The 22,408-nt window shown below is 37.9% G+C and overlaps 3 protein-coding genes across 5 annotated transcripts in view; 1 reads left to right on the top strand and 2 right to left on the bottom strand.

Moving 5' to 3' along the window:
• The window catches only part of LOC137127566 (ataxin-7), a 30,938-nt gene extending 20,013 nt beyond the window's left edge, over positions 1 to 10,925 (bottom strand). The window contains exons 1-4 of one of the 3 annotated variants that reach the window (XM_067504693.1): positions 10,757 to 10,925; positions 8,667 to 8,762; positions 4,225 to 4,440; positions 3,963 to 4,031 (exon numbers count right to left, since the gene is read on the bottom strand). In XM_067504693.1, the coding sequence (XP_067360794.1) occupies positions 3,963 to 4,031; positions 4,225 to 4,432 (277 nt within the window). In that variant the 5' untranslated portion in view covers positions 4,433 to 4,440; positions 8,667 to 8,762; positions 10,757 to 10,925. Of the gene's footprint in view, positions 1 to 3,962; positions 4,032 to 4,224; positions 4,501 to 8,666; positions 8,763 to 10,756 lie in introns of all 3 variants that reach the window. The other 2 variants (XM_067504694.1, XM_067504695.1) reach the window with 2 other exon arrangements.
• A 1,379-nt stretch (positions 10,926 to 12,304) lies between these two features.
• Positions 12,305 to 14,142, top strand: thoc7 (THO complex 7). The gene is made up of 8 exons (XM_067503215.1): positions 12,305 to 12,349; positions 12,617 to 12,737; positions 12,855 to 12,982; positions 13,180 to 13,266; positions 13,507 to 13,564; positions 13,690 to 13,756; positions 13,843 to 13,912; positions 13,999 to 14,142. The coding sequence occupies exons 1-8, from the start codon at positions 12,331 to 12,333 to the stop codon at positions 14,058 to 14,060; spliced, it is 612 nt and encodes a 203-aa protein (XP_067359316.1). The 5' UTR covers positions 12,305 to 12,330; the 3' UTR covers positions 14,061 to 14,142.
• Positions 14,143 to 14,653: 511 nt separating this feature from the next.
• Positions 14,654 to 22,408, bottom strand: LOC137126977 (interferon-induced GTP-binding protein Mx-like). The gene is made up of 12 exons (XM_067503214.1): positions 22,066 to 22,408; positions 18,378 to 18,515; positions 18,112 to 18,266; positions 17,344 to 17,482; positions 17,067 to 17,265; positions 16,884 to 16,962; positions 16,648 to 16,770; positions 16,381 to 16,522; positions 16,128 to 16,286; positions 15,580 to 15,656; positions 15,236 to 15,490; positions 14,654 to 15,128 (listed from the first exon to the last, which is right to left on the bottom strand). The coding sequence occupies exons 1-12, from the start codon at positions 22,250 to 22,252 to the stop codon at positions 14,904 to 14,906; spliced, it is 1,878 nt and encodes a 625-aa protein (XP_067359315.1). The 5' UTR covers positions 22,253 to 22,408; the 3' UTR covers positions 14,654 to 14,903.

Genomic DNA, 22,408 nt, shown 5'->3' on the forward strand with positions numbered 1-22,408 from the left:
AGGAGAGAAGTGGAGGCACTCTCCAATCCGTACTCCACTAGGGCCTTCAAGGGTTCTCCAAACATGACTGGTTGAGTCTGGGAGGAGGATGAGGGCCATTAAGCAAAGACAGAATAAAGGGGTCTACCTTGTGGGTTACCTCTTAGGGAGGTCAGTGGCAGTCTTGTGTGGATGAATTGACAAGCCTTATGTTACTTGATGCGTGGCAGTTGATTGAAACCACTCTGCTAAGTGTCTCCTTAAACAGTGGTGAAGAGAATTTTCACAGCCACAGAGAAAGGGCAAGTAACTACACTTAATGGACAAGGGCAAGTAAATTACATAGAACTAGAGCAAAAAAAGCAAACGGTAGAGAGCGGTATTCCTTGGCTGCCAGTTGCAAAAGCACAAGGCCATAAACCAGTGTTTGGAACCATGCTTAAATAGTTCTGGGCAACTTTTTTGTTCTACATGACTGTTTTTATGCCATTGTTTCTGTAAGCCTTTTCTTCTACGACTAGAACCTTTAAAAGTTACAGTGAAAAGAGCAAAACATTTTGCTAAATCAATTACTTCCCATGTATTGTCTATTAAAAGTCCAGTCCACCTTTTCTCAGATCCTTTGTACAAACACGCCAAGAACTGTGGAGTCCAGCAGGCCCAACTACATTTCCTCCCTGGATCAATAGCAAGGTCAAATGAGACTCATTCCCAAACTACTGCTGTTGTTCTCTTGGAGCATTCTCAAAACTATAGTTACCCGACTATAAAGCAGCATGGCTAGATCACACCACCTAATCATTTGCACTGTCACAGACTGAACTGTTGTGGTGGAGTGCCACTGTGTCTGCACCATCTATATTTATTTCCTTGTGCATGAAGAAATCAAAAAATGTATAGAGAGAAAGGAAGTCACTGTTCGGGAGAAAGAAAAAAACAAAGGAGTAAAGCAACAAAACAGGCGAGATGGAGAGGAGATTAAAAACAGAAACAGAGCAGAGAAACAGACTGAGGCCTTAGCAAGACAAAGAGAGTGAGCAGAAGACACGGGCTCCAGGAGGAAAAGAAAGCAGTGAGCACAAGACTGAGCAAGAAAACGAGAGTCCAGTTAATTTCAGCATCCTCATCCATGGCAGTGATGAATGATCTAGGTGGAACTGTAGCAGTGCTCGCTGCCTCTGAGCAGCACACACACTGACTAAGTCTAACCAGTGGCTGACAGCGACACTACATTTCCCAGCTTCCTGAATGTGACACGGTCACTGTAAAATTTCAAAAAAAGTCAGGACAGGTGATGAGGTTATTCATCAGTCATTAATATCCACACATTTTTATAATGTATGCGTAAATCAACTGTTTGTTTTAGGATGGTAGTTACACCACAGGAGGAATCTGGTGGTGAGTCATGGCAGAGAGGTGTAGTCATCCACTTGTAATACCCCAACACACACACAGTCACTCACTAAGAATTACATTCTGTGAAGAAACACGTCTGCCACAAGCTGTTGATCAACACAATGACATAAACAACAGTCAGTGACAGAGGCTGCCAAATGACAGAGACATGCTTCATGTCAGTTGTATGGCAAGTGACCTAACAGCCTTGATTTGTAAATGACCATTGTGTTTTTTTTTTTCTTGACCTGAGAAAATAATGCTCCACTCACAAACAGCATATAATCTTTTAGGGTAAGGGACCAACTTAACAATAATGAAGCGTAAATGTGATAATGTATATCATCCTAATTTAAATACTATGCCATCCTGCAGGAGCAGTGAGTTTGACACTGGACATTTGCTGCCAAAATTGTGCACTGGTCTTGAAATATGTACAGGCCACATTGTTGACCAATGAAAATACAAATTAGTAGATGTTGTAACAATTATGAATTATCCATTTACTGACTTAGGTGACAGCGAGAAAGCAATAGAAACTAAAGCTGGACAAACCCTTGTGGCATCACAAGGCCTAAAATTAAATACAATATGCCATCTTTCTGTAAGACAACTTCAAATAGATATTCATCTCTGCAAACACATTGTTAGCCAGCAAGAACAAGAACCAGAAACTGATTTCAACTACACTTCCAAATTAGTGTCCAAAGGTGTTACATATTAGGAGCCAGCTAAGTCAGAAACCTGTAGAACTCTGGGACAGTTGTACATACCACCGTGATAGCATTGTCACTGGCTGCAGAATTAATTATTTTACAGTGTCTGAAGAAGATCCTCGCCTTTTTTTTTAGCCTGAACTGCAATTCCAATATTTTCTCAGTCGAGTTAAACACAACACAATTTCATATAGGATTACAAATAAAGTTAAGATTGTATTTACATTTGTAATACAGCTCAAAGAAAAAAGTTTATCTTGATCTTAGTGTTCTACTCACTGTAATAACCATACTCACAACAGGAAGGTCACATTTAGCATGCCCAGCTCATATGTAATTGGGCAAGAAATTAAAATCCTCAAATTTATTCAAAATATTGTTATCGTGAAATATAAAAAAAAATCCAAAATACACATACCATCTTTGGAGGTCAAATGCTTTAAGGTAGTCGCACAATGAACTGTGCAAGACTGCATGAAACTTTTAATTATATGCACTAGGCATCAAACTACAACTAGGTACTGTATCACTGTGGTAGCAAAGTCTTTCAATTAATTCTGGTTTGAATTATTCCTTCATCTATTCTGTCAACATTCTGATCTCAGAGCAAGATGTTTTATATAAGCCAAGAAAACAGAGCATGATAATTGGTTTGTACTTAAACAAAGGCCAATTTTATTAATATAACTATTTTACTTTGTGGTGAAGCTCTTTCTAAATCCGGCCCTGCCAGCAGGACACATCAGCTAACGCAAATCAAGGTGTTTCCAAAAATACAATTTCAGTACAAAATGCTCTGAAGAATCACTTTGTGGCTCTGAAGCAAGTAGATGTGTGCTTTTGACATTGTGGGTTTTATCACTTGCATCAGATGATGTCCTTTCTCTTTATTCTGTCATGACTAAACCCTTCCCTGTTAATGCGTTTTATGGTTTTGACCTTCAATAAAAACATCATCTAAACCTACACCATGTTTAAAATTTAAAAAGAAATGCCTGAATAATCTGAGATTTTATATATATATATATATATATATATATATATATACACATACACACACACATACACAATATAAAATTATCCCTTCACTTTATTATCAGAGAAATCTGGTATTTTTTTGTACTCTGGTTGATGGCAGACCATCAGAGTTTACATTTGTCAGGCCAGTATTAATTACATATCTATATGTCTTGATGATTATAGGGGAAACAGCTGTAAAGGCATAAATAGCATATTGTAAGAACCTCAGCATTTGATCTGATTTCAAACAACTTTTATCTATATTGTACCAAACACTACAGCTGAACATATTTTGTGTTGAGTTTATGGAACTAAGACTAAGAAGGCTTTTTCTGCAAATAGTCATGTTTGTTGTTTTAACTATCACAACTATATGAAGATTCTCCATTTGGGAAATCATAGAATGATCTAATTATTAACCTTTAAAATAATACAAGCAACCACCACTACTGTTGTGTTAAGGTTAGAGAAAACATGGTGAAAGGTTTCATTATGTAAAATGGCAGAAATGTGGATGCTGGTCTATAAAGTGCATTAAATGTTTTCTTAAACCTGAATATGACATCGAGGTATGTTTTGGCCCATTCTCAACTACAGTGAGTCTAAGTTGTTAACCGTTAAGTTATTTTAAGGACCTATGTAAATGTAAACTACCACACGACTAGCAGGCACATGTTTCACTGATTACATCCGCTTGTCCAGTCAATTCATGATACGCATGATTTACACTAGATTAACATTTGGCCGTACGACGCGTGTTTTAAGTATTTGAATCCATGTGTGCGTGTGGTGTGTGCAAACCCCCAGAACCAAAATACACCTTTGGCCCTACCGGGGGAAAAAAACACTCACCTTCTCTGCACAAACGCATGGCTTCTCGATTTTTACTGAAGTCTTTAAAACTTTCCTCCGATTCAGCACCTGAAAATGAGGCAATTCGACACAGACAAATAAATAGTTGCACTTGCTTGCCTGCCCGTGTTGCTGCTACCAGTAGCGTTTCTTCATATTCCACCAAAAACTGCATGCAATCGGCCAAAAAACAGGACGGGACTGGTAACTGTCGCGCTCTACCTCGCTTTCTAGCGCAAAATCGGGACGCTGGGGGACTCACCGTCGTTGCCGTGGAGTTTGGCTGCGTCGACCCAGTTGCTCCAAGGCTGTCCCAGCATTATTTCTGGACTAGGTAAGGATCTCCGCTCCGCAACAGTCGCCATTGCTGTGGAGCCTTCTCCCCGCTGGATCTGCTGCTGCTGCTTCAGCTGCTGCCTGGCCGCTCGGAGCTGCTCCCCCCTGACGTCATCCTCGGCCCTTTCCGACATTCTTTCCGCTACAACGTAACAACACAAGAGTCAGTGTTGTTAGCGCCGCGATGGGAGGACTTTTTCATCTGATTGACAAGGACAAACGCGTTATTTTACTGTACCCGCCCCTCACAAGCGGTAGACAAGCAACAAGTATAAGGTTTAAACAACATTGCATATACGAAATGAACAAGGTTTTGACTGGTTGTTTTTCTGACAGGGCTCTGCGCTAGTTTAGCTTAAGGTTTAATATGCATTAAATGCAATATTTAGTGTTAATTCTTGCTTATTAAATGGCCTATGATAACAACATTCAGTCATTGGTTACACGGCAAATTATAGAATTACAAAAATATACACAATAGCCTACATATAAATAGGTATAGTGTAAGAATTTGAAATTGCAGAGCCCACAATTAAACTGCGCTACTATAAAATTGGGTCCAACTGCATGTCAATCTGCATCCTGCTTTTGCTTTTAATAAAACAGAGCTGTGAAATTAACTTTTTTCCAAAATGTTTAGAATATTAGCAGTACAATACATTTGCGAGAGAAAAGCAATAGTGCTATGCAGTTGCTTGGTTTTCTGCATAACATGGTAATGTAGTTTGATCTGACCTTCAACAAAGTAACATATCAACAAAAACAATATTGCCCAGATTATAAAATGCAGTTATGACCTTTAATGTCTTTATTGAATAATGTCAAGCAAGCACGTCCTGTTGCTGTGGCTCAGACCTGTACAACTTTCAAGAGAAATTTTGGACGATTCTTTCTTTCTGAACTGATTTAGCTAAAGCCTATTCTAATAACATCTGACGTGAATGGCTGTCTTGAAGTAATTCCACAGAATCTCTAATGGGCTTTGACTGGGCATCTCCAAAAGGTGGATTTTTGTCTTTGAAGCCATTTTGTTTAAAATTTACTTCAATGTTAAAGGTCATTGCCATTCTTCATCAACAAGCTTCTTCTGTGCTTGTGCTTGCAGACAGCCAGCCTGACATTATCCTGAAGGAATCTTTTGATAAATTTGGCCCAGATCTAGAGACAGAAAATCACCCCCATATTATGATGCTCCATTCAGTGCTTCAATATTAAGAAAACATTTGCATGTTTGTTTTGGATATCTGTGAGGTTGTTGAAGATCAGATATCATTTTACCACTAACTTATGCAACTGTACATTAGTGTAATACTTAATGAGAGTCAGTAGTTGGGCCCCAAAGTTAAGCAACCATAGAATTATTTCAACTGAAGAGTTAACTCTTCACACTGAGAAAAGGAACATAGTTCTCCAGTTAACAGAATCAACTTGGCCCCAATATAAGAACTGCACTGTAGTAATCAGTACAAAACCTTCATGTTAAGCAGCTTCCAGTGACTGATAAATATGTGCATCAATCTTCACCATGGTCCTGTTTTCATTATTATGAAAATAATCAAATGGTAAATCTGCACTTATATAGCGCTTTTCTACCTATTTCTACCACTCAAAGCGCTTTACACTGCTTCTTATTCACCCACGCACACTCACAATCACACACACACACATACACATCGGGAGCAACTAAGTTGGGGTTCAGTGTCTTGCTCAAGGACACTTCGACATGTGACTGGAGGACTGAACCAACAACTGTGAGATTGGTGAACAACTGCTCTACCTTCCTGCGCCACAGTCGCCCCTGACTTAGTCAATCATGTGGAATCAATCATGACCAAATTTAAATAGCAAGTTTCCACTATTAATCTTTTCTTTAAACAACAGAAACTAACAATAGAGTTAATGAGTTGAATGGACTCTCAGAAATTTATTAATTCAACTCATCAGTTATAAGACTTTAAGTTAGAACAACTCTTGTTTATAAGTTTCAAGAATAAAAACTAGAAATTTTAATTTGAATTAGGTTAGCTAATTAATAATTGATAAATAGGAGTATATGTTTATGAGACAAAATTGCTGAGATATTACAGTGTACTTTTCAAATGTTATTTACAGCCAAGTTTCCTTTACTTTCACTTTCGGAATGACATGCTTGTGAGCTAACCCAAGCATATATTCAAATTACCAAAGTGAAAATTTAAGAAAACAAAAAATGCAATTTAAAATTTAGTACAGATAGAGCTTATGTAATAAATTAACCTGACTGAAACAAAAGTTTAATATTTCAAATATTAATGGTGTAATATGTCATTCCATGTAACCATACTTTCTTATCATTTAGCCTTCTTATAACACAATGATAAGTTTGACAAAATAGCAAAGCAAGGGTATGCAGCTTTGCTCTTTCCCTGATACCAAACTGGAGGTGGGCAGAAGGAAAACTTTATTAAATGGTAGAAAACGTTGCATTTCTGTTTGGGACACAATAAAAAAAAAAAAAAAAGGTTTGATCAAAAGCTACTTTGACTCTGTTGTTCAATACTAGAGTTCAGAAACTTTGCAGTCTTTAAAGGGGCTAAATTTAGGAATACATATTAAGAAGCTGTCATGAAGATGTTAATTTATTCTATCAAACATAAAAAGAGAAAGACATAAACATTCCAAACAAGTCGCATATGTACACAGTATGGAGATGTTAATTTTTAGCATGCATAATTAAAAACTGCTTCTATAGGTACTGTTTACCAAACCACAGGCTATTGTTTGCATTCAGTAAACAGTGGGTCCACACTTAATATTCCACATGTACCCAAATTATCTCCTCTGTATTAAATCGGTTTTAGATACAAAAGTACAATATATCAAATTATTGATTATCTGGAGCAACATACAGTATGCATTTCCCACAAGTGTTTTTCACTGATGAAAAGATCAAAGATCAATTGTTTTTCACCGAAATGTGTGTTTTACATTTATCCTCTGCACAAATTATACACAAAGTACAATTGAAGTTTGTATAGTTTCGATGAGCTCTGCCCCTTTGTATTATAAATACATTACCTTCTCTATCTTAAGCATCTGCACTGAGTAGCTGTGATAGGTAACAGATGTGCAGTATTTTTTTTTTTAAAAGCATCAACAAACGCCTAATCTCTAAAAGATAAATATCAAAGGATATTCCCTTTTGCACATGCACTGTAATCCCCTTCTGGCACCTTGTTCGAATATGATTTATTTACTGACGATGTTATTTTTTGCTCTGTATTGTAATATAACACAAATTAAAAGCAGTTATATTACTAGTAAAGCTAAACATTTGCAAAAGTTTGAATAATATACAATCATGTCTTATATTTAGGCAGACTAATACAAATGTTTCATAATTACATACTGCCTTGGAAAAACCTGTGGTGCTAGATGCTTAGCGTTATTGTAGTTTAATTAAATGCTATTTTTTTATAGATGAATGCAATGTGTAATAAACAAAATAAAAACAAGTACCTCACCTTCAATATCTGTAACACAATAAAGCATTCATTTAAATAATTAAAATTGTTTTTTTTCCTTTTGCCATGCATTATACTACTTTTACTCCAGCACACACATGCCATTATTACAATAAGAGTAAAAATCTGATATTAATTAGTAAAGAACATAGAAAGTTGTGTTTGTATCTCTTATCTTCTGATTATCACAAAGAGGCAAAATGTTAATTTGTTGTAGATGTCTTTCTGTAAATTAATTATATTGTTGACAATCACCTTGCAGATCCTAAAACTAACACTGAATCTCTTCTACTCACATTTAGTCTGTAGACTACATTATATTATTAATTGATGCTGTAGACCTCCACTATTGGTCAGAACTGATGAAAAACACTTTAACCAAACACACTGCTCCACTGTGTTATGTTTCTTCATTCCAAAACCAAGATCCTGATAATTGCTCTGCATTGGCATTCAAATTGGCATTTCCTTGTACCACAGTAGGCCAACTGCACATTCATTCCTTTACGTGGAAATACACAGACTCTGATTAGTGTGGAAAACATTTATTTGTTGGTTTTTAGAATAAATAAACATGTCTCCCAGTGAAGCAGTGTGTCTGACTGATGTTTTTTTTATAGTTGTTGTTATTTGGACAACAACAGAGGTCTATGCCACAGATAAACAAGATAATTGAGGCTGCAGGCTGAGAACCAACAACATGTAAGTAGAGAAGATTCCGTGTTTGTTTTAGCATCTGAATGGTAATTGAGGGCAAGGATCCTTTAAAATGTATTCATTAAAATCCAATTCACAAGTGAATATTGTACATCCCTTCAAAGAACTTGTAAACATAGTGTCATAATGAGTACCTTTGAGAACTTACCTTGGCAAAAAAAGATTAAAGGATTTATATTTTATTGAATCAGTCGATCCTCATCAGTTTGGGTAATCAATGGCTGCCTCACACTGGAGAGGAATTCTAGAGACACACAAACCCACACACGTACATGCATTAAGGAAAATCTATTCATTTTGCCTTTTCAAAATGTGACCAAGAAACTATATTTCCAGACGGTAACACTTTCCTCTCTGGTCCTTGTTATTAGCATCACCACTGTGCAGTAATCCCATCCTTCATGGAACCATCTCTAACCACCCCTTCAGCACCACAGTGATCCCTTTCAGTCATTATTTCGGTTTTCTTAACTCATGCAATATATACAGCGAATACAGAATAAAAAAAACTATACAGCGTCACTGTAGCTGCTTGTTATGAATTACAACCTATCTTCAAATGGCACAATACTTCAAAAGTCGTTTGCTAAAAGCTTATGCTTCAGCATATTAAACCTATTACTATAACTTATTAAAGTGCAGGACAAATTTCAAAAATGCTAAATTCTTAAATTTAAGATACAGAAATGCATCTTCTAATTTTGAAGTGGCAAAATGATTAAAACAAATATTCTTTTTCACCAAAACAATATTTAATACACATTCAGCTAATTCAAATGTTTCTTCATTAGAAATTATTTAAAGTTAGGAAATTTGTTTGTTGTTATTTAGCTTTTAGATATTTTATCAACGGTAATGGAAACTTTTGCACTGATTTATTTATTTATTTTTGTCCTTTTGGCTTATTCCGTGAGTTCAGGGTCGCCACAGCGGATCATCGTTCGTATGTTGATTTGTCACAGTTTTTACGCCTGATGCCCTTCCTGACGCAACCCTCCCAATTTCTACCGGGCTTGGACAGGCACTGCACAGCTGGGGAGGGGAATGGGCTGTTAGGGGTTCAGTGTCTTGCCCAGGGACACTTCGCCATATAGCCAGGGCCGGGGATCAAACCACTTATCCTGTCGTCCGTGGACGACTGCCTTTACCAACTGAGCTAAAGCCATTAATTTTTACACACTCCTTGACAATTTTAGTTCTGACGATGAAAGAACATTTGTACTGAATGAATGTGCATTATTAGGATATGAAGTTAGTTGGTGTGAGAGAAGAGGATGCAGAGGATAGAGTTAGATAGATCCAGATGATTCTCTGTGGCTACCCCTGAAAGGGAACAGCCAAAAGGAAAAGAAGAAGAATGTGCATTATTACTATGTTAGAATTAGAGATGTGTTTGCATTACCTTACATGCCATCTTACAGTAAGGTTATGCAAACTTAACCCTTAACAATATTTAATGCAAAAACATAATTTGTTAGCTGTAATAAGCAATTATAAGAAACAAATCAATTGGACAACACAAATCGGTACAATACAATCATATTATCACAATGTGACTTTACTAAAAGTCAATATAAAATCATAGTGAATTGTCAACCAACACACCACATTTCTATATACATTGACTATGACATCACAGTGAGTGTATCGTATTTAACATTCATCTACCAAACAAATTATCTGCTATCTGGTAAAAATAAGTTGTCAGTAAGTTATTCGTAGCTTAGCCTGAATTCAGTTGACATGTGGGCTCTATAATGACAGCGTGTCAAAGCGTGCCTTACCACAAACGTTAAGTAGATTATTTAAAAACGTGGTGTTTGCCATTGACAACTAACTACACATGTTGACAGGACAACTGAGCAAGTTAGTTAGCCAACCTTAGCTATCAGATAGCAAGACAAGCCAGCAGTTTTATTGGCTAGCGTTGTTGCCAGCAATAATACACATTAACAGCTTTTTAAAACATTGAAAAAACAACGTGAACACTAGTAGTAAATTTGATGTGTGGAAAAAGACGTACTGTCTATACGGATTTGTGTGATGAAAACAGGCTCCATCCAGTGTGTGTCTGTGACTGGTACAAACGTTACTAGAGAGCAGTAGTGGCTACATTAGCCTGCTAGCTGGAGCCTGTAGCCAGCAATGGCTAGCGTTAGCGAAAAAGCTGGCAGAAGACTGACAGCACAGCAGAAGTCATTAGCAGTCGTTACGAATCGACAACAACTTCACTCTTACCGAGACTCTGGGTGCTATAGACGTAAACGTGACACCAGCCAGACAGATATCAACTGGATTTACTCGGCGAAGTAGACAGAAGACGGTGGGAAAGAGCGAGTGCAGTGTTCAGCCTCTGTGGAGGTCTTCACCTGGTGCTTCCATGTCTGTTTACCAGACTGCATTCTGGGACAGAGACGTCATTTCGCCAGGACGCACGTACACGCACAATCAAAGCATCTACTCAACTATCAAAATCAGTTAAATCGGTTCGGTTAAATGTATTAATAACGCTGGGAAATTTTGTGTTGTTGTATTACACCCAGGGTCAATGAGGTGTCACATATGGTATACAGAATGTATCCCCTGCAAGAATTAGACTACATGAATAATTTCTTCAAAGGCATAGAGGTGATGATTTATTATTTGTTCAGTGTATTTATTTCAGAATATTTGAGTTAAGTGTTGTATTTGTTTAGAACACTAAGGACACCAAAGACTGCTAATTCAATTTTTTGCAATTTCTGCAATTTCAGTATTTTAAGTATTTTTAGTATTTTACATTTAACAATGTATAGGGCTGTTTGTAATTTTTCTTATTTTATTTAGAAAATATAATTTCGTCTATATTATATTTAAAACTACTGTGTAAAATTGACATTAAAAACGAATGCACTTGTATGATTTTTCTGTTATCATAACACCCTTATCACATTGATGTAAATAATTATAATCTTGTCACATCAAATTTTATTGTCTTTCTGCTTTTTAATTTTCATGCTCTTTCTTTTCTCTGTCCTTCATTGTAGGCTATTGTATCTTTAAAGACAAATAACACAAGGGCCTGTTTACAGTATAAAATAGTAGAACTACTGTGGTTTGCGGTAAAACCGCTCCAACACCCAAGAAGACAAAAAATAAACGCATTTTTTCTTTAATATTAACGTTAACATTAATTACAAAAATTCATTAAATTACATTAAAGCTAATAGCTTCTGAATTATCAGATATTCAAGAAACCAACTCAACACATTTAACTAAAACTTTCACCTTCTGTATTGTCTTATTCCGGTTTCACCTAGTCTTGCTACATATGCGCGCGCGCGCGTGTGAGGGGTCCTTTGAAAAACACAATGCTGTTTTTTTTTCCCAGTAAGTTTAGTTTAAGTTTGATCACCCTTGTTCAAAATTACACCTATAATACATCAGTTTTGTACATCCGTATAGTTTTAACTTGATTTTTGTGTTATGAATAAAAAAATCTCTATCCAGGTCAAGAAAGACAAAATAATTATGCTGTCTCTTGAACTTTTGTTTGAATGCACTTTCTCATGCATGAAAAGTTCTTACCGAAATGGTTTTAAAATTCCCATTTCTTTTTAATTTTTCTTCGTGTCTTTGAAGGATTTAGTCAGTTATTACAGGTGCGTTTCCTACATTTAACATTTTAAAAACTTTTTTAAAGTATTTTATTTTCTTCTGTAAAACTCAGCCTATTGTCACTGACCAATCACCGTTCTTTGTTATCAGTGATGGGGCGGGCTTATTTGTTTACTTCCTGCTGCTCAATAAAGTTTATCAGTCTAGGTACAGACATGGGAGCTGTTACAGACGGTAAGCTAGCTGCGAAGCTAATTCATTTATTTCAACTTTGCTAAGGTACCAGTATCAAGGAGTGCCAGGGTTTTTAAAGTATAAATTTGTTTCCAGCTATTCTGTCCAAAGCGAAATCTTTTTCTACATAAAATTAGCTTGCGATCAAAACAGTTACCCTGATAAAAAACAGCCATGCTAACTAGTTAGCTCACGGTTAGCTCAGCGGTTCTTCTATTTACATCTTGTGTCTAAAAGGTTTTTGACCCACTTTGCACCCTTTTCTAGATGAAGTAATTCGTAAGCGTCTTCTAATTGACGGGGATGGAGCTGGAGATGACCGCCGAATCAATGTACTCCTAAAGAGTTTCATTAAATGGTGCAACTCGCCTGGGACCCCGGAGGAAGGGTGAGTGAACTATAGAGACCTCCACTTTGAACTTTGTCATCAAGTATTTTCATATAAGTATGGCAAAAAGCTGCCTTGTTTCGAGTCAAACCACCTTATTGTTTTTATTATTTTCAGATTTACGCAGTATCAAAGAATGTTGGGGACGCTGGCCCAGTGTGAGTTCTCCATGGGGAAGACACTAATGGTTTACGACATGAATCTACGGGAAATGGAGAATTATGAGAAAATCTACTCGAATATAGGTAAGAAATGGAGATTACTCTGTGACCTTGAATATTTATAACTTGTTTACTTAACAGAAATACTACAATGCATTTCATACTTACTCTGCAGTAAGTAGGAGGAAGTAGAAAAACTGAGAGTCACTGAAAAACAATGACTGGAATTTTTTTTGTTATTATTAAACTTATTAACAGTAAGGTTTTTTTCTACATTGCAGAACAAAACATAATGTCTGCACATGAAAAGATAGCAGAATGCAAAAAGGAAATTCAAAGGGCAAAGAGAATACGAAAAAATCGTCAAGGTAAGGATATGACCGGTGCTCCTGATCAGTGTAGAGAAATCCTGTATTTCTGAGAGAGAGAAATATTGGGAAACAGATTTCATGTGTTTTGGAATTATCCCTTATTGTGTATACATCACTATTTGTATTTGTTTTTAAACATAGTTCCCAACTAGTAGCATTGACAATGTCAAATATATGTAAATGTTGTAATTGTACATTTTCATGGTTTCACACGCTCTGTTACCCCCTTTATTTCAGAGTATGATGCTTTAGCTAAGGTTATCCAGCAACATCCAGACCGACACGAAACATTAAAGTAAGTCAGCTCGTGTTTTCTGTGTACCCCTATATTGAGTAAGTTGTACTGTTGTTCTACATGTGAGAGCAGTGTTTACTTTTATCATCTATTTATGTGCTCAGTTTAGTTTTGTTGTTTTACAGGCAATTGGAGGCGCTTGACAAAGAACTCCAGCAACTTTCTCACATCAAAGAGAACGTGGATGCAAAGGTAAAGCCTAGTATATTTGTGATTTTTTTCTAATGCCTTTAGTCATTACTAATATTCATGTTTTATCTCCCTTTTGTCTTACCCAGTTGGAGTTAAGGAAGAAGCAATTCCACGTGCTACTCACTACCATACAGGAACTACAGCAAACACTTGAGAGTGAGTAAAGAAAAACAGCGATCGGCAAAAAGTTTAGAAAAAGCAGTGGTACTGTGATTTGTTAATCATGTTAGTTTTTTTTCTAGACGACGAGAAATCGGATAATGATGAAAACAATCAGGAGAGCTCCGCTGAGAATGGTGAATGAATATGTGGAGATCCACACCAAAAATTTATAAAATGAACCACTTTTGTTTTTCTATTTTTAAATAAAGTGAACTTTTCCTGGATTGTTTCCTTGTTTGTTTTTTGTTTGTTTCTTTTTAATGTCTTAGTTTGCGTAACGAATCAAGATTTTCAGGCTGACAATGATTTTAGAGATGCATCAGGTGGATTTTAAAAAATGAATATTATTTATGAAAAGGTGGAAAATGGTTGTCAGGAAAAAAACAAAATCAGTCATAGGTGAACTAGAGGGGCCGACTATGGTTGGAGGTTCGCTCCCCTATCTTCCCGACCACATGTCGAAGTGTCCCAGGCAAGACTCGTAGCCCCCAAGAGCCTATCCACATCACCAGCTGTGCTCCTGGGGAGGGTTGTGTTAGGAAGAGCATCGTGAAACCTGCCAAATCAACGTGGACAAATGATCCGCTGTGTAGTCACAAGCATGAAAGTTTCAAACCTCATGTCAAATTTAATTTCATTGGAGATTGAGCAACACAGTGCACAGCAAATTGTGTTCAGTATATAAAAAACAAGTCTTTAGTAGGCATGCACAATAAATACAAGCAGACCAACATCTGAGAGCAGAAATAATTTAATCTTGCACATTTTAAGCAAAATAATCTGATCAGCTGCAACAAACCAATAGGTGGTGTTTATGTATTGACTGATTGATGTATAACAAATAAGAGCTTTACAGCACCGAGCAACATTGAGCATTGTATGTAAAAGAGAGAGAGCATCTAAAGTGAATCCCCCACACATTTTGAGGGACAAGGCTGCAAATTGTAGCACAACAGAAGCGACTGACTTAGATGTTACATCTGCTCTAAAATTTTACCAGGTATTCTCGGGCCTGCATAAGGCGTTTGAGGCGATTCTCCAAAGCAGCCCTCTTGCTACCAATTTCAAAATCTTCCTTCAGCAAGAACTCCAAATTGTCCTTGTCTTGAAGCATCTGCAACATTTCCCTCTGCAATTGGATGGCAGACTCCTGTAGCATCTGGTAGCGGATCACCAGTGGGATCTGGTCAGCCAGGCGCTGGCTGGCAATCTAAATGTAGCAGGACAATAAAAAGTTTGAAAGACACAAATAATTATTGTCTATATGTTTCTTTTACCAATTTTGTTCAAACATTAGTCCTCTAAATTAATACTCACTATGTAATAGGATTTCAGGTGCAACATCAGCTCCTGAAATGTTGCATGTTTATCTGTGCTGAACACAATGCTCCTTGGCTCAGAGAATGTGTAATTGTCATCGTCACCCTGTTCTTCCTCCTCTTTCTTTCGCTCACTCAAACTGCTGCTGTAGGTTCTGTCCTGGGAGTAAACAAGCATCTCCATCTTGAACTGGGTTCTTATCATGGACTCAGCAATGGACTCTTTTTCTTGCTTAATGGCTTCAATCTTTGCCTAGAAATCAGAATTCAGGTCAGTCAGTACCAAAATGCTGACAGTGAAAATAAAATTGCATAAATGTCAACATCAAATATATTGGATACCTTGGCTGTTTTCAGGAGATTAGGAAATCCAGTGAAGCTGCAGTAGGCCAGCTGTATGAATAACTTCCTAACAGCATCTGGTGGACATTAAACAGCTTAATTACTATCCAGAACTAATTTCTTTTGGTTGTAGTTTGGGTAGTGCATATATAAATGCGATTAAACTTCCCATTGACTTCACTATATCAAAATATCTCTCTTCTGCTAGCTAAAAAATGACTCTAGATCACTTGGATCATGTCATCTTATTGCTCAAACTATGGAGTTTGTAATCATGGTCAAAAGGCCTTTCCAGAGTTTCCCAAAATTACTCTGAACTCCTAATAATGTGAACTCCTCCAGTTTTTCAGCTAGAAGCAGAGCAATATTTTAATATAGGAAAGTCAGAGGGAAGCATTTAAAAGCATGAATGTACATCTAAACCCTAAACTAAAGCCCTAAAGAGCAATTTGAAAATTGGTGAAGTCACCTTTAACCATGCTAATGAGAAGTTTACCCCTTGTATGGTAATCTGGATTTAAGAAATACAGAAAAATACCACCATATACCTCCTATATCCTTTAAGCTCTTAACAGCTGGTTCTTCCAGCTGTTTAATCTGATCCTTGACTATGACCTCAAATGTCTTGTAGTTGATGAAGCCTGGTAGTTCTCTTCCACGGTACTTCTCCTCATGTTCCTGCATCTCTGTCTCAATTTTCCTGTTAACTTTAAACCAAACATTAATATTTTCATACAATATTGTAAATTTCAAACCAATACTGATGGACAGATGTAGACCACACCAAAATCATACACTCACATTTATTTCCTGAGCGGCCCAGATGGTCATTCCATTTCTCAAACTCATTTCTGATTATAAAAAAGACATTGAGTTTGTCTCCACACTTGAGTTCCTCTCCTGTAGTCAGATTGATGGCATCCTGACTGAATGCAGTTACTTTCTGAAGCACATAGACCACAGCAGAAAGTAACAGTTGTTTACATGCACTTCATTGTTGAATAAACATATATTCTTACTGTTGATTGTTAATCAGCATTAATAACATTTTATAAGTGGGAAACTAACATCAAGGAAGAAGACAAGTCTCTCAGCTGCATCAGATGGGGGTCCAGTGCCATATCTCTCCAGCTCAGCCCGAGTCTGTGCTAGTTTCTCCTCTATCTGCTCTTCCAGTCGAGGTAGAGATTTCTACCAAAAAAACAAACACAAAAAACAATTAAACAGCAGAGGTCAAATCTTTGCAACGGCAAAACACAATTAATACAGTAAATGTTAATGTGAAGAACTAATAAAGATTTTACCTCAATATGATTCACCAGCTCAAGTGTGAGTTTCTCAGCTAGTTTAGGAACAGTGGCATGGCCGTCATTATAGAGGGTTCTACAGCAAGAGCAGAAAGCGGCTGAATACATTCTATAAAGATTGTCAACACTTACATACATACAACACATATTTATTACAAGTACCCATAAAAGGCAGCTTACTCAAAATGAGCATGATTTTTGAAGAAATCTTTCTCTCTTTCAGTTGCTTCAGACAGAGAGACCTTCTCTGTGATCTCCTTCTGACCCCGGCACTTGACGATCATGTAGCCTTTCTTCAGGTGGATGACTTCATTATGCACAATGTCAACCACCGTCTCCTCAGTGCCTTTGTCCACCAGGTCAGGCTTTGTCAAAATTCCTGAAAGATGGAGAATGAACCACTTACAAATTGAGTAATGTCCTCAAGAGCTGGTTATCAAAAATCATATCTATTTACCCAGAGTCCTCTCTCCATCTGGATCCACCCCTTGTGCCATCTTCAAAGCCTCTGTGGTTGCTATATCCACATTGGAGGGAACAACCACCAGACTGATGGTTTCTTGTTTTGCGATGACCTTTTGGATCAGTCTCTTTATCTGCACCAATTCAAATTGGGTATCAACTTACGAGTTGTAGAGCTATTCATCACTTTAACCACATGCTTTAAATAAGACTCTGCACCTTTTAATATAAAAAGTGAGTCCTTTCTCATAAAAAAGTTATATTTTCAACCAATTTATAATACTACAAATACTTCTTCCACTTTTGTTCTGAACACTAAATGTTACTTTTCCAAACATTTGTGAGGTATGATTCAATCCTTTTATCATGTTCCAGCTGAGAGATACTGTAATTACATGTGGTTGGACAGTGTAGTTGCTGTTTTGTACTGAGATGATCAGTTTCTGCTTAGGATAACCTGCCTCCAGTTCCACTCCACTCCTTGGATTTGTTGCTAAACAGAATTTATGCACCAGGATCAGAGAGTTCAAAGTTTAGAGCTTATGCCCGCTAGTCTTGTTGGCTTTTTGGCCTGAGCATCAGGTTTGTGGAAACAATAATACAGGAAGTCATTCTTGAGATGACAAGGAATGAGGAGTGGAAAACACACAACCCTGGTTTCTGTTGATCCCTGTCCTTGGTAATAAGAACAGTTCAAATACACCACTGCAAACACTTTTCGTTGTAACTTAGAAAGTGCCAACAGCATGTTTAAGTAACATACTTGATCACCAATGTCTTCTGGTTGTCCCTTTACAGCCACCCTGGCGATGCCGGGCAAGTCAATAAGTGTCAGGTCTGGAACATCAGGAGATGCGATCTCCAGACTGATCAGGTCATGGCTAATCCCCACACCGATTCCAGCCATTTCATTCTGAGCTATAAAGAAAGGACGTGGACATGACGTATAATGATAACAGAGGGTGGCAGTACTGATAACTACAACCTAAAACAAACCAGCAGCTGTATTTAAACTTAGCTTTTGTATACCTTCTTGAATCTTTTTCTCCACATCTGCAGGGTCTTCTATCTCTTCCTCTTGATCCTGATAGCTTATCTTTCCATACCACTCCTCTCCCTCTTTCTTTCTCTTCATCTTCAGTTCCAGAGGGCATCTTGTCACAATGCCTAAATTAATAATGAGTGAAAGATAAGAGAAGACCACTGTACTTGGTGAAAGTACAAAATAAACACTGAAATAATCAGAATCAGAATCAGAATCAGAATCAGAAAGAACTTTATTGCCAGGCATGTTTACACATACTAGGAATTTGTTTTGATGACAAAGCTTCACAGTGCAACAGAATGACAGTGACAATACAAGAACAAATACAATACAATACAATACAATACAATAATATAATATATAATATACAATATAATATACAATATAAAGATAAATGCAAAAAGCTAAACAAAATGTAAAATTGACAAATGTGAATACAGTAGTTATGTGTGCAACTTGAAAAGTAAATGAGTATGAGTTTTAATTAGATTATGTGCAATAGTGTTATTTGTTCTGTGATGGTCAAGTGTTCATGAGGGTGATTGCCTGAGGGAAGAAACTGTTCCTGTGTCTGGTCGTTCTGGTACTCAGGGCTCTGTAGCGTCGACCAGAAGGCAACAGTTCAAACAGGGAGTGTGCTGGATGTGAGGGGTCCAGAGTGATCTTCTTTGCCCTTTTCCTTACTCTGGATAAGTACAGTTCTTGGAGACTGAGGAGGGCTATACCAATGATTCGCTCAGCAGTCCGGACTACCTTCCGTAGTATTCTGAGATCAGACTGGGTAGCTGAGCTGAACCAGACAGATATAGCAGTGCAGAGGATGGATTCAATGATTGCAGAGTAAAACTGTTTCAGCAGCTCCTGTGGAAGGTTGAACTTCTTCAGCTGGCGAAGAAAGTACAACCTCTGCTGGGCCTTTTTCACAATGGAGTCAATGTGAATGTCCCACTTCAGGTCCTGGGAGATTGTGGTGCCCAGGAACCTGAATGACTCCACTGCAGTCACAGTGCTGTCCATGATGGTGAGTGGGGGGAGAGCAAGGGGGGTTCTCCTGAAGTCTACGATCATCTCCACTGTCTTGAGCGTGTTGAGCTTCAGGTTGTTAAGGCCGCACCCGACGGCCAGCTGTTCCACCTCCAGTCTGTAAGCTGACTCGTCACCGTCCTGGATGAGGCCGATCAGTGTGGTGTCATCCGCAAACTTCAGGAGCTTGACAGAGGGGTGTTTAGAGGTGCAGTCGTTGGTGTACAAGGGGAGAAGAGCAGTGGGGAGAGAACACAGCCCTGAGGGCCGCCGGTGCTGATGGTGCGAGTGCTGGATGAGAGTTTACCCAGCCTCACTAGCTGCTGTCTGTCTGTCAGGAAGCTGGTGATCCACTGACAGACAGAGGAGGGCACGGAGAGCTGAGTAAGTTTGAGCTGGAGGAGTGATGGGATAATGGTGTTAAAAGCAGAGCTGAAGTCCACAAACAGGATCCTCACATAAGTCCCTAATCTGTCCAGATGCTGTAGAACATAATGCAGTCCCATGTTCACCGCATCGTTCACAGACCGGTTTGCTCGGTAAGCAAACTGCAAGGGGTCCAGTAAGGGTCCAGTGATGTCCTTCAGATAAGCCAAAACCAGTCTTTCAAATGACTTCATGACCACAGACGTCAGATCCACGGGTCTGTAGTCATTAAATCCAGTGATTTTGGGTTTCTTTGGGGCCGGAAAAATGGTGGAGCGTTTAAAGCAAGCTGGGACTTCACACAGCTCCATTGATCTATTGAGTCCGTGTGAAGATGAGGGCCAGCTGTTCAGAACAGGTTTTCAGACAGGCTGATGACACGCCGTCTGGGCCTGGTGCTTTACTTCTTTTGTTCTTTCTGAAGACCTGACGCACATCATCTTCACTGAACTGAATTTCAGGTGTGGGGGGGACGGGGGTTACCGGAGGTGTGAATGATGATCTTTCAAACCTGCAGTAGAACTCGTTCAGATCGTCTGCCAGTCGTTGATTCTCCACAGAGCTGGGGGATGGTGTCTTGTAGTTGGTGATGGCTTTCACACCTCTCCAGACGGAGGATGAGTCGTTAGAGGTAACTGTTTCCGAAGTTTATCAGAATTCCTTTTCGCTACTCTGATCTCCTTTTCCAGTGTGTATTTGGCCTGTTTGTACAAGACCCTGTCCCCATTTCTGCGAGCATCTTCTTTGGCCTGACGAAGCTGGCTGAGTTTTGCAGTGAACCATGGCTTGTTGTTGTTGAATGTTAAATAAGTCTTTGTTGGAATGCACATATCCTCACAGAAACTGATATATGAAGTTACAGTCTCGGTGAGCTCATCCAGATCGTTGGCAGCAGCTTCAAAAATACTCCAATCAGTGCATTCGAAGCAGGCTTGTAGTTCCTGCTCAGTTTCTGTAGTCCATCATTCCATTAATCATTAATTAATTAATGATAATAATGTAATTAATCATTACATTATGGTGTTTAACTATTATATCATTATTTCCTCAGCGAATTCAAGATTGATGAAAGTTTAGAATTTCAGTATTTATTTGATGGTATACAATGGTTTACTTAATACAGTAGATTCAAAAGGTTGCAGAAGAAAGGATCTGCTCCAAATCATACAAGCTCATCTGTGAAGCTCGATGGAGGTGTTGTGGCTTTTGCTCGCATGGCTTCAGGCTCACTAATCTTAAATAATAGTATAATTAATGATGTTTGCAACAGAACAAATTCCAATCAAATCTACAGAGAAATATTTTAAAAGTATTGGGAGGGGCTTTATGATGCAGTAATACAAAGGTTAACTTTTATGTATTTTATGTATAAGATTTCTAGGTGTAGATACCAGGGTATAAAAGCTGAAATTCTACACTTGAACTAATAAAACAGTCATGCCCTTATTCTATAAAAATCCTATATAGCAGGAAGTGTATCATAAGTTGTTGAACCATTGGGAATCCAGCCATGCAGGTTTTGAGATCTAAGATTGGAATCTCACAGTATTTTAAAAAAAAAATGCATTTCACAGGTGATATTACAATTACGTCACTTAACACATTTTACATTAAACCACTTTTTCCATTGTTTTATGAAAACGAATCACTAGAGAGACAGACACAGTGTCAGTTTCTCCATCTATGGTCTTATTTAAAAAACGTATTTGACATATTTACAGTACTCAAAGTGAGCTGGAATGCAGAAATTTTACATTTTGGCTTCTCACCTCTTCTTCTCACTTTACATGTAGTAGTTATTAAAAAAAAAAAATAAAACTTAAAAAAAGCATCAGACCATAGGATGGGGTGCCCCGTAGGACATTATTTAGAATTATCCTCTCACAGACACATATGAAATTAAAATCATATACTGAAAAGCACTCAAAAAGCACATACAAGTAAAATGCTTTCACATACACAATTGAAAAGCTGTCATACAAACTACTGAAAAGCTCTTACACACAAATAAAGTGTGCTCATATACACAAGTAAAAAATCTTCTCTCATGTTTACATGTGAAAATCATTCACACATTATATGGAAACCTTTCACACATATGAAAAACTCTTATACATACTAGTGAAAATCTTTCATACATTATATTTAAATCTGTTGAGCTCTAATGTAGGTTGTTTCAATTCGATTTTATCAATTAGGTTTAAAACAGTGTTTTTTACTCACCAGTCCCCCTTGGCAGAGCCACCCCGGACAGCGCCTCCAACACGGAGCTCTTCCCCGAGCTTTGGTCTCCGATCACGGCGATAGCAGGCAGCGCTAAGTCCTTCTCTACCCCCAGAGAGCGAAGAGAGTCGATGAGGTCGATGCAGGGACGCACCTTCTCCTCGTACTGTTGGTTCAGGGTGCTCATGTTTATACTAGTACTTATTTTCTCGTGGAAAATACAAATTCAAAGTAGTAAAAACGTTGCAGTAAAGGCTACTGAATGGGAAGACAGCTGATAAAGACAGTGCGCTCAGTCCAAGGATGCAAATAATGCGGACGGGTTGCGGATGCGGATCAAAAC

Source organism: Channa argus, chromosome 5, assembly GCF_033026475.1.
Source record: "Channa argus isolate prfri chromosome 5, Channa argus male v1.0, whole genome shotgun sequence".
Classification (NCBI taxonomy): Eukaryota; Metazoa; Chordata; class Actinopteri; order Anabantiformes; family Channidae; genus Channa; species Channa argus.

What these genes read in the sequence shown, in the direction of transcription:
- thoc7 (XM_067503215.1), top strand. An exon ending in AATACGAAAAAATCGTCAAG is followed by an intron (nt 13,267 to 13,506) that starts GTAAGGATATGA and finishes CCTTTATTTCAG; the next exon opens with AGTATGATGCTTTAGCTAAG. An exon ending in ACTACAGCAAACACTTGAGA is followed by an intron (nt 13,913 to 13,998) that starts GTGAGTAAAGAA and finishes TTTTTTTTCTAG; the next exon opens with ACGACGAGAAATCGGATAAT.
- LOC137126977 (XM_067503214.1), bottom strand. Translation starts at nt 22,252, where the DNA reads ATGAGCACCCTGAACCAACAGTACGAGGAGAAGGTGCGTCCCTGCATC. An exon ending in AAAAATCATGCTCATTTTGA is followed by an intron (nt 16,963 to 17,066) that starts GTAAGCTGCCTT and finishes CTCTTGCTGTAG; the next exon opens with AACCCTCTATAATGACGGCC. An exon ending in ATCTCCTGAAAACAGCCAAG is followed by an intron (nt 15,491 to 15,579) that starts GTATCCAATATA and finishes TCTGATTTCTAG; the next exon opens with GCAAAGATTGAAGCCATTAA.